The sequence below is a fragment of the Hylobates moloch genome, unplaced genomic scaffold (genome assembly GCF_009828535.3).
Source record: "Hylobates moloch isolate HMO894 unplaced genomic scaffold, HMol_V3 SCAFFOLD_9, whole genome shotgun sequence".
Taxonomy (NCBI): domain Eukaryota; kingdom Metazoa; phylum Chordata; class Mammalia; order Primates; family Hylobatidae; genus Hylobates; species Hylobates moloch.
This window is the reverse complement of record NW_026652284.1, coordinates 54156929-54169213: the sequence shown is the minus strand read 5'-3', so window position 1 is coordinate 54169213 and position 12285 is coordinate 54156929. Positions and strand designations below refer to the sequence as shown.

Genomic DNA, 12285 nt, shown 5'->3' with positions numbered 1-12285 from the left:
GTTTCACATATACCTTAAACACATGTTCTGAGGGTAATTTTATACAAAACTTCATTTATTTTTTGAGACAGAATCTCACTCTGTCACTTAGGCTGGAGTGGTGTGATCATGGCTCACTGCAGCCTCAACTTCCCGGCCTCAAGTGATCCTCCCACCTCAGTGTCCCGAGTAACTGGGACTACAGACAGTGTACCACCATGCTTAGCTAATTTTTGTATATTTTGTTGGGGGGTATAGATGGGATATCACTATGTTGCCCAGATTGGTCTCAAATTCCTGGACTCAAGCACTCTGCCCGCCTCAGCCTCCCAAAGTGCTGGGATTGCAGGCATGAGCCACCACACCGGAACTGTACGCATTTTAAATAATTTTTTGCATGAAACAGAGTTTTAACTGTTTAACATCATGAGGTCAAGTCTGGAATTTTCCACTTTTGGTGTCATGTTGATGCTTAAAAAGTTTCAGATTTTGGATTTAGGTATGCTCACCCCGTGTAACTTAAGGCTCCTGTTTGTTGAAGGTTGGTTTCAGAGACCTAAGCTCATAGGAAATGAATTGGTATAATGTTCAGATGGCATATCCAACAAAATGAGTCAGTAATTTGGGGAAGGTGTAGAGGAATATCGGTTTCTAAAAACCGTGGACTGCATTCTGATTCTGTTCAGCTGGAACATTTCTATAGAAGTATAAAGACTACAAGAGGGCAGGAGCATAAAATTGTCTCAAACTAGTAGTATCAAACTCCTTTTCTTCCTGCCGTATAGTTGCTGTCCATAGATTTACCTGTGTTGTGAACTTTTTTATTTGTACTACCTTTTGGAGTTATAAAACCGTTTACTAAATTCCTGAGTCCAAACTTTTACTCAGTTTGTTTGTGCCTTCTGTTTCCTGCTGATTAACAAGTCTGTTGTCTGCCTACTTTGAAATATTTCTTGAATTGGTTCATTAAAGGAAAATTTTAATTCCCTAAATTGTTGAGAGACAAAACTAAATATTTTCTCTTTCTTGGAGGTAGCATCCACTTCATATCCGCTGATCTATATTACTGTGTTCCTTTCTTTTCTAGTCTTCTGTCCCTGGGGATATCCAAGGAGATGGGTTTCCATGATAGTTGGAAAACTATATGATAGTTTTTATTCTCAGGAGAAAACTAAATGACCTTCTTTTCATATAGTTCTCTCTCATTTACATTTCTCAGAAGCCCAGTGAAGTTAGCCATGGTAGGTGTCACCTCTTTGAAACTGGTAGTTTGTATGTTATATTTGAAAGTGTAATTTTAGTAGAGGCTTCTGAATTTCTAGGAAAAATATAAGTGGTTAATAATTAGATTTTCCTTCAGGCCATTATCTTGTTACAAATGCTTTAGCCAAGAGATTAAATATACCATTCTTTTACCACCTTTTGTCGGCCTGTATTTGTCTTGACCCAAAATGGGTTTACTCTGATGTTTTTTTATTTTTTATTTATTTATTTTTGGTTGAGGGGTGAGTCTGTCCTGGTATCCAATAATACTTTCATCTGGCTAGCAAACTATGTTCTTTCTAGTAACAGATAAGGTTTTTGCTTCTTAGTTATGGCCATCCAATTTAGAAAAAGGATGGCGATGGCTTTGGCTCATACTTATATCTGTACTTAAAGTTTGCTTATAAACTCTTGATTACATGTAGCCATCATGGATTTGTAATCCTGCAAGTCCTTGTAGATCTAGCTGTTATAGATCATTTGCTTCTTCAAAACTCTAGGGTATTCAAAGGTGGATAGTATCATATCAGTCAAAAACAGGGATTGGGATCTGGAAAGTGGCTTGACAAAAAGATTTCCTAATCATTTTGGCAGCACATTCTACAGAAAACCTACTATACTAAAAACCTTCTACAATGAACAAGCTAATAAATAAAGATGCATTTGTGCTACCACCTGTCAAAGATGGTATGTCTTTGGAGAGGCAAGTTTATTGGTAGTTAACTGGATAACATTATGTTCAAATTGAATTTTATCTGTCACTTTTCTTATTGTATACATTGTTATCTTGTATCACCTTAAAATTTATCCCCAGTAGTTTGACATATTAGGTAGAATTTAGTGCCATCTTTTAGCTTAGAGATTTGAGTATGATTAGTTTTAGTGTTAGTTTCAGGGACCAACCCTATTGTTACTCTATTGCAGAAGCGATGTTTTAAGGAACTTATTAATATTCCTAAGTTTGTTTTATATCCATAACAAGTATATCTTCTCTATTTCAAGTACCACAATAATTTAAAGAACATTCCCCCCTTTTTTTTTTTTTTTGGAGACTATGTTGCCTAGGGATCACGGCTCACTGCAGCCTCAACCTCTGAGACTCAAGCAATCCTCCCACCTCAGCCTCAGCCTCCCAAGTAGCTGGGACTACAGGCACACACTACTATGCCAGGCTAATGCCAGGCTAATTTTTGTATTTTTTGTAGAGGCAATATTTTGCCATATTGCCTAGGCTGGTCTTAAACTCCTGGGCTCAAGCAGTCCATCCACCTCAGCCTCCCCAAATGCTGGAAATATAGGCGTGAGCCACTTTGCATTGCCAAGAAAATTGTGAGTGAACCTTAGAGGATATAAACTACTTGTTTTCTTAAAGATACTATTCTTATTTATTTTAAGGCGTCTAATGAATTAGGGATGATTTATTTTTAAACTCCAGTCTGTTTCCCCCTTGAAATTACTGGATCATGGAATACTGTATGAGTTTGCCCAGCTTAGAAGTCAGATTTTACTGGTTTTTAATTAGCAGTATATCAATTCTAACATGAGATAGTGTATTAATCTGTTTTGCGTTGCTCTGAAGAAATACCTGAGACTAATTTATAAGAAGAGAAGTTTATTTGGCTCACAGTTTGGAAGACTGTACAGAAGCATAGTGTCGGCATTTGCTTCTGGTGAGGCCTCAGGAAGCTTTTACTCATGGTGGAAGGTTGAAGGGGGAAGCAGGCAAGTCACATGGCAAGAGAAGGGAGCAAGAGACAGGAAGGAGGTCCCAGACTCTTTAACAGCCAGATCTCATGTGAACTGCAAGGAGGGCACCAAACCATTCCTGAGGGATCTGCCCCCATGACCCAAACACCTCCCCATTAGGCCCCTCTCCAACATGGGAGATCACTCATTTCAATGTGAGATTTAAAGGGGCAGATATCCAAACCATATTAGACAGTTTGTAAAATATTTTGGCTAGGATTTCGGAATTTTTTCCTTGAGTGTTTTCACAACTCTTGGCCACCAGTCTTAGTTTCTTTATGTAGCTTCCTTCTGAAGAATAACTCATCCTCAGAATAAATCTTTCAGATATGTTTTGTGAAATAAATTTTGTAAAATAATCCTAAAGTTGTCTATGTTACATATATATGTGTTGAGGCTACCAGAAGTTATTATTAAATAATTTCATGAGTTTTTGTAATGACCCCATTTGCATATGTATCTATACTTGCTGAAAGCTTATTTTCTTTTTTTTCCTTTTTTTTAAATGAGGCAGAGCCTCCCTCTGCCTCCCAGGTTCAAGCGATTCCCTTGCCTCAGCCTCCTGGGTAGCTGGGACTACCGGTGTGTGCCACCATGCCCAGCTAATTTTTGTATTTTTAGTAGAGAGAGGGTTTCACCATGTTGGCCAGGCTGGTCTCAAACTCCTGACCTCAAGTGATCCGCCTGCCTCGGCCTCCCAAAGTGCTGGGATTACAGGTGTGAGCCACCGTGTCTGGCCTGAAAACTTATTTTCTAAAGAGAAGTTAATCTTAACTGTTTATTTATTTGGAGATTGTTTCTCATTGGTAAAGAACGGTTACTTCCTTCACAGTCTAAAGACAAATTGTGTATTATTCTGTGTTAAATAGCATGGCACTGTTGATCAGGAGTTTACTTCCTGTCTCATTACAATGTGAACTTGTTGCCCATAAAATAATTCTCTTAAGATTGATACATCCTGAATGTATACTAACATGTCATATCAGTTTATTATTTTAAATAGAATGTACTAATAACATATCATTTTAAGGTTTGTGTGAACTATTTCTCTGAAATAATAAAACTTTGTTTGTTTGTCGCTGTATAATTGAACATATATTGCACTTTGTATTCACAGGTTTGGGGAGACAGATCGGACATGTAAACTGTGTACTTGCTAATTGAAATTATTTCTACATTAAACAGACTTGTAGAATTTACTTATACATGCTTGACTTTTTAATTATCTTTTGTCTCCTTTTCTTAAAGATGATACTTGTTGATGCCACTGTTATCATCCTCCTAGCAGAAGATAGTCCTACTGAGAAAATGAGCACTTTGATCATTCAGTCTTTGAACTTTAACCTTTGACTGGAAGTGACCTATAGGCAATGAAGACTACTTCCTTTTACTGCATTTTTACTCGTGTGCATTCTGGGCGCATGTTGATCGCTGGTTCAGTCCAGGCAACTGACATGCTTTTATTAGTCATACAGTATTAATGCAGGTGTCAGGAAACGTCAAATATAATTCCATTTTTTATTTTTATTTTTTTAAGCTTTTGGAAAAGCTCCAGGTCCTCACGTATTGTGCAATAACAATGACTTCCTTGGCAGTTTTGGTACGTTCATTGCCGGCAATGGACGTTGTAACAGGAAAAGTTTTCATTAACTCCTGCCACTCAATGATTAATGCATGATAGGGCCTATGAAATGAACTTATCGGTTATAGTGGGAATATAAATAAAGTGAGGGATCCAACATAACTTTAAAAGTCACCCCAACTGTTTATATTTGGATTCTATGCACTGTGATCCTAAGGTTAACAGCATGAATTAACATGCGTCTTTAAAGGACTGTAATGAAAGATCATTGCGTATTTATTGAATTGTTTATATCTACTGTCAAGTTGTTTTGACATGGAAGATTTTCAAGTAACATTGGCAGAGAGGTACAGTATGTTATCCCTATGGTGAAAATGAATTAATTTGTTGTATATAGTTCCTCAATCTCTGAAGTAAAGGTATGAGTAATATAGGATATGAATGGTTTAATCAAGGCTTTATTTTGGAAGTAAGAAAAATGGCAGTGATGATTAAATTGCTGCAGTCCATAATTTGGGCTTGTTATTTGTACATTAAAGATTTTTTCCAAGTAGGTTACACTCTGTTAACTTCCTGCTAGCCATCAGCATGAGCCCTACTGCCTAAACACTATTTCATTTATTTATGTTTGGAAAACCCGTAAACATTTTTGTTTGCAATCTTGTTTCTTTTGTTATAAGTCAAGTTTGAATGTTACAATACTTTTATTGAAACTTTTGTTAAGTTTTTTCTTGTAAATTTTCTTTACTTGTGAGTATCATCTTGTCCTTTAATCCTGTACCCTAAAATAAGAAATACATTTTTGACAGAGGCTTAATGTTTTAACAAAAGAGTGTGGACATTTTTATTTTAAAACTTAGGCAAAAATCACTATCAAATTGTTGCTTATTTGTCTCACAGAGCCATATAGTTTTTCCTGGAGGGTTTTGTTTTGTTGTTGTTGAAAAGACTTTGCTTACAGCTAGATAAAACTTTCTATAGAAAAAAAATTGTTGAAAGGTCCAATTCTCGGTACCATGTGAGTTAATGATACTGCAACTAAGTTCTTTTTAAAAAGTGATTAATGTATTTTATAAATTACCTTTTCACATATGCAAAATCTGTTTCTACTACAATGTTATTTTTACTAATGCCTTATTGTTGCACTCTTTTTGAAATATCCTGCAGTGAATATATGAATCAATTTGGGCTTAAAACTGAAAGCCAGTTGGCTGAAAGGTTTGAAATATGTACCCCAGTAGAACCATTCAATCAATAATTGGTAAATAATATTTTAAAATTGTTTTTAATCTGTATAGATGACATTTTATAGCTTTGTACATGTTGTTAATTAAGGGCATATAATTTTACACTCTAAAAGTATAATTGCTGAACTCAGGGGTGGGTAGACTTCAAAAATATGTCTGCTATAGAAATAACTTGAAAAAAATTAAAACCGTGGCCAGCCACCAAATTGTGGACACTGTTTATATACCGCTAGTTAACAATTACCACTTTTAAAAAATTATAACCATTTTTGTTCTATCTTGACTAGATAAATTCTCACAGTGATCTCTGTCAGTTTTATTAGTTGGCCTGTTGAACCAAGACAGGAAGTCTTTGAATTACTCATAGTTTTAAACTGCTTTTAATATGAAAATTGCAGCTGTAAATTATGTATTTTCATATTTTACGTAACTGCTCTACACTACTGTTTGACTTGATCTTTTTCTGGGGGTTAGGGAGAAATCTGTCTCCATATTGCTGGTTCTCTTACTAAAATGCTTTTATAAAGAAATGACCGGTGACATTTATTCACCAAAGGAATTAATATACTGGGTCAAAGATTAACAATGCTATACTATAGAGTAATAGGTCATATATAGCCTCAATTGAGTTTTTTATAACAATATTTTAACATACCTCTCTCTCTACATATAAATACCATAAAGTAAACTAAAATGAAACAGGAAAATAGAGGAAAATGAAATAATTTTGGTACATCTTATGGTTTAAAGAGTAGAAAATAAGATTAAATATCCTAAAATATAGGAGCACAAACATTTAAAATTCATAATCAGGTTAACAACTCTCTCTTGAGTTTAGGAATCATTGAAAACTCCTTGCACTTAGATTTAATTTATATGTTAGTTACATTATTAAAAGTCATAAGGCATTTATCTGAGTCATTGCTCTATAGAGAGCAATTAATGGCTTGTAATAATAAAAAGAATATTTCTCTGTAATGCATTGTTGAAAGACAGCCAGAATATCAAGAAAATGTATATAGGAATATGCTACTTGCCTCCTCCCTGCATTTCCTCGTGGGGCACTATTTGCTACATAGGCCTACAGAATTAGACTTTCATACTTAGAAGATAAGGTACACTCTTCTTCTTTTATTTATTTATTTATTTATTTTTAGGCCATTCTTCTGGTTTGCCAAATTCTATTAAGACAATGATACATGTACTTCCTTATTTATGCATGCTTAGATCATGAACATGGTGCCCTTCCTTTTTTTTTTTTTTTTTTTTTTTTTTGGTCAAGTAGGGATTAATGCCATAGGTTTTAGAGAGAAGGACTATTTTCAGTTTTTAAGAGAATTTTTTAAAAATACATTTTATGGTTCTCTTAAGGAATTAATATTCACTTCTGAAGGACTTACTCGTATTATATAATTTATCATTTTAGCCAGCAGGGAAATCATTTTTAATCCCCAGAAGAAAGTGCTGGAAATAGCTTCTATATAGTCAACAGTTCACCTGGAGAAAGATCTTAATCCTTGTTGTTTTGACTAGGAATATCAATATTTCGTATAAAGTAACTAGAATAGTTTATTACTTTTTCCCTTATGAAATTTTAAATATATGCAAATATATATATCATTAGATTCCTGTGGTGGATAATAATTTCTTCAGATTCTAAAACAGGTGTCTGGTGACTGCTTAATTGTTTCCAAGTTGCGTCAAAGATGAATTGGTAAATAATGGAAATGAGTAGTGATATGAAAATGGTTATGTAACTACGTATTACTTGTTTCTGGTAATCAAGTCTTATTTTTTAAAAGCCTATTGTTTTTCAGAATTGAGATATTTAAAACTTGTTACAACTTCTTCCTAAAAATAGAAGAGGAGGTACTATGTGTTCAAAAATTTTTTTAAATAAAGAATTCAGTGTCACTAGTTCTAAGCCTTTATGGTTACTGCTGCTTATATTTCTTGATCTCACTTTCATTAATTTTTTGTACATATCTTAGCTGAATGCTTAAAATTTACAGTTATTTGTAATTGTGTATGTAAATTGCTTTTCAGAAAGAACTGAAGCTTAACCATATTCTTCTTTTCTGAGGATTCATTATCAAAATCAGCCACTGTACTGTTCTGTGTTATAGTAATGCCCTTACTGCCTGTACCTGATTGAGGTCTGTGAAGAAGGTGTCTTTTAATCTGCACCAACTGGCCCCAATCCTCTTTGTAGTCCTTTTTAAATTGTTTTAAATCTGTCCTTTATTTTTCTTCCTATTTTTCTGTCTCTTCCCACAGATGTCCAATGTGTCAGTCTTTCGCAGTTTCCTTTTCTCACTTCTAATTTATTCTCTCTTTTTTTTTTCTGAGGTTAGGGAATCTACAGAAGGAAGATTATTAAAATTATGACATGAATTTTTGAAAAATTTAAAATGGCTCTCCTTCCTACAAATAAAATACATGCAGTTTCTGATACTAATTTCAGTTTGTCAGTAGATGGCTAAATTTGTTGAATAATTGACTACTTGGTAAATGAGCTGTTAGCTATAATTAGTTCTTCAGTACTAATATTAAGGAAATTTTGTTATTTTTGGATGAGGACTCTCCCAAAGCCAAATTATTGTCCAAGCAAATTATTTATTTTTTCCATTTAGATTTCTAAGTCATTTTGAGATGTGGAATGATTGTTTTTATTTTTTATTTATTTATTTATTTTTGAGACGGAGTCTTGCTCTGTCACCCGGGCTTTAGTGCAGTGCACGATCTTGGCTCATTTCAATCTCCACCTCCTGGGTCTAAGCGAGTCTCCTGCCTCAGCCTCCTGAGTAGCTGGGATTACAGGCATGCGCTGCCACACCTGACTAATTTTTAGTAGAGGCAAGCTTTCACCGTGTTGGCCAGGCTGGTGTCGAACTCCTGACTTCAAGTGATCTGCCCACCTCAGCCTCCCAAAGTGCTGCGATTACAGGCATGACCCACCGCATCCAGCCTGGAATCATTGTTTAAAAATAATTTGTGGGGGACTTGCTTTCTCAACATAAATTGTGTGTGGGTTGTTTTTTTGTGTTTTGAGACAGGGTCTTCCTGTGTTGCCCAGGCTAGAGTGTGCAGTGGAACAGTCATTGCAACCTTGACCTTCTTGGCTCAAGCAATCCTCCTGCCTCCCGGCTAGCTGAGTCTACAGGTGTGTGCATACCTGGATGGATAGATTTTTTTTTTTTTTTTTTTTTTTAAAAAGACACAAGGTCTCACCATGTTGCCCAGGCTGATTTTGAATTCCTGGGCTCAAGCATTCCTCCTGCTTCAGCCTCCCGAAGTGCTGGGATTACAGGTGCAAGCCACCATGCCTCGTCTGTTTGCCGATTTAAGACAGGTTTTATGTACATCATTATCATTAGAGGCACACAGAATTTAGACATGTACTTGAAACTTAGCTCTCTATCCTGAAAGTTGAAGTTAGGGTTCTTTGATCCTGGTGAGATGTTAATTGTAATTTTAATTTTCACATGTTAATATTGTGACTTGTATTCTGTGATGAGTCTCTAGAATGATTAAATGACTATTTTTTTATGAAAAATTTTTTGTTAATAAAATATCTGAGGGTATTTTGAGTACCTGGAAGGAATGCGTGAATAGAAGCTGATCTATCATAACATACCTCAAGAACTCCAGTTTTAATATGGTGAGTGAGGAGTTGACTGGGAAAAGTAGAGATCCAATTCTTGTTCTAGTCCTTGGCACATACACTCTCTGGGTTTTGAGAAAAGGATGGTCCTACAACAATTCTAAGTTGTTTTCTCATTGGTCCTACAACAATTCTAAGTTGTTTTCTCAAAGGCAAAAGCATGATTTCAAAATGACATCACTTGTCAGATTTTCTGGTATATGGAAAGATTTAATAATCCTGCCTCTTTTGAAGCCTGAAACATACACTTTAAAGCCTGAAATCACCATAAGCAACTTGGTAAATTGTGTCAGATACCATGAAAATGCATCTCTTCATAGTTAACCACAGATTGTTTATGTAAAGGCAAATTGGTGGTGAGGCTCAAGGTAAAATAATTATTTGAATGGATTATTGGGTTGATTAGTAGCCAAAAACTAAATGCATGTTCAGGTCAAAATGAATTTGTTTGTTTTATTTGGTACCATTTTCCTTTTATTATTCAGAACTACAGATTGTGCATTTTATTAATAGGAATGAAAGCTCATGCTTGAGGATTTGAATAGGGTGGATGTATATATTTTATAAACTCAAGTTGCAAAATATGTAAAGTCACTACTTTTTAAATAGAATATAAATGTTAAAACAGACAAATCTATGTTATATATTTTTAATACATGTATCAGACTTGTTAGTTGAATGCAGATTACTTTGCTTTATGGAATTTCATAACTTTTAATAATAAAGCAGTTGTCATTGGATTTTTTCTGTAGACTTGAATACTAAATGGGATAGATACCAGACCTCTTTTTGGTTTATGACGTAAAAGTTTATTTGTACAGTAGTTTCTCTTCACAAAAGACTGAATTTTAAAGGATTATAGAAACAGGAACATGTCCATTTCCAAAATGAGTGCAACAGAATGAAGATAGTCACTTAAACCATCTATTTAACACATCACCTTTATGTGTAATATATAGCTAGGTTTAGTGTTTATGTTTTAATAAGTCCCAATTAAAGACTGAGTGTTTTCAGAGAAGATGGAAATGGAGACCCGGGCACTTGTTTAGAGTTATCATGAGTCTGATGTTGCTGAACTTCAAGTTGTACAATTAAGGGCATACTCTTAAGAACTTCTGGATGCTTTCTGGAGTATACAAACAGATCAACTAATGACTTAAATGAGTGACTCTTGAAGCTGCAAGAAGAGGAAGGAAATAACCACAAGAAGGGGCTATCTCAGCATCTGTTATTCCTGGCAGGAAGAATTAAATACACTCTGCTGGTAATTCTAAGTGTTCTTTTCTACAGGGGATCTGCTTGCCCCAGGAGCACCTTAGTCCTCCTTGAGGCAGCCATTCTGCCATAAAAACGATCATGTCTCAAGCTGTTCCTGCCGTCCTACACAACGATGTTAGTAGATGGTTAGATAAATATATGAACCATCTTCTTTTGTACTTTGATGGTGCCCTTTTCCTTTATTATAATCCTTAAAGTAATTTCTACTTTCCATAATAGGATTTGACTTTTCTCCATTAGTTTAAGCTACTCTGGATAAGTGACTCTGTTTATGTCCTCCCTATATTTCTTACTCACTTTCACACTAACGTAACACATAACAAAATTAAATATAAGCTAAACTGAAGAAGCAAGTGACACAGCTAAGAGTTTTGTGTACTTGGATAATAAAGCTCAAAGCCACTGGTTATCTGTCCTGTTGGGAGCCCCTTTCAACCATTTTTTTAGTTGCCTGTGAGATTTATTTTTAATGTTTGCCTGCATAATGCACAATACGTAAGTGGGAATCCCTACACCCTTTTCAGTTAAGTGGATTATGGAAATAATAAGGAAAGTTTATCAACTAAGGTAGGAAATGTCTTCTCATGTCTCTACCTGGCCTTCAAGGACTTAATGTGGGTGAATATATGTCATCAGACAAGATCCTAACATAGATGGCTGTATCCTGCAGATGGCCAATTCAACATTAAAATTTTGTCTCCATACCCTAATGAAAACATATTTCTTTTATCCTGCTATAATTTAATGACATTCCCTCCAACCTAATTAACCGAGCAATGATACTCAGTAGTCCTCCTCACATTTTTCAAGTCCTGTTGAGTGTAACTTTAAAATGTCAGATTTCTACCTTCTCTCCAGTCTCCTTACCATTAGGGCCTTTCACTACCTGGCCTTGGTGTCCCTAGGCTGCTCTTCAGCCGTCCACAAACCTTGTTTCATAAGCAGTAGCAATGCAAGCCTCCGCTGTCCTCTGCTAATGTTCTTCCCTCCTAGAATGTTCCATGATCCGCGTTTCTACCTGAAAGGTCTAGTTCAAAGGTAGCTGAAAGGTTATCATCCTTGTCCTTTCTTCTCTCCCTACCAGTCATCTATTCTGAACTTTTTAACAGTAGGGACAGTGTTGCAATTGTGTTTGTGTCCCCAGCACATAGCACACAGTACCTAGTATACAGTACCTGGTAGCACATACACGTTTAATAAGTGTGTATGGAATTAACTTGGTTATACTTGTATTTTTATCCTAGCTTTCTCAAAGAAACTTAGGTGCTAGCTATTTTGAAACATACATCCAGAACCACCACCTGAGTAAAGTGTTAGAACCCTGCTCTTTCTATCCCAGAGAGTTTGAGAAAACTACTTTTAAATAAATCATTAATCGTTCTTCATTGGTTTTGGCTTCTTTTTTATAGGTGTTTCTCATATCTTTATCTCTGAGGCAAATTGCTTGTCACAAATTAATTGTTTTAAACTAAATACATCTCAGGAACCATAAAATCATAAAGGTAAACCTGACATTCATAGAGTTT

The 12285-nt window shown here is 35.3% G+C and overlaps 1 protein-coding gene across 3 annotated transcripts in view; it reads left to right on the top strand.

Annotated features, from left to right (window-relative positions):
• Positions 1–10221, top strand: part of UBE2W (ubiquitin conjugating enzyme E2 W) — an 87711-nt gene extending 77490 nt beyond the window's left edge. For 2 of the 3 annotated variants that reach the window (XM_032759859.2, XM_032759861.2), the window contains one exon: positions 4237–10221. In XM_032759859.2, the coding sequence (XP_032615750.1) occupies positions 4237–4250 (14 nt within the window). In that variant the 3' untranslated portion in view covers positions 4251–10221. Of the gene's footprint in view, positions 1–4105; positions 4202–4236 lie in introns of those variants that run through there. The other variant, XM_032759858.2, reaches the window with a different exon arrangement.
• Positions 10222–12285: the final 2064 nt, after the last annotated feature.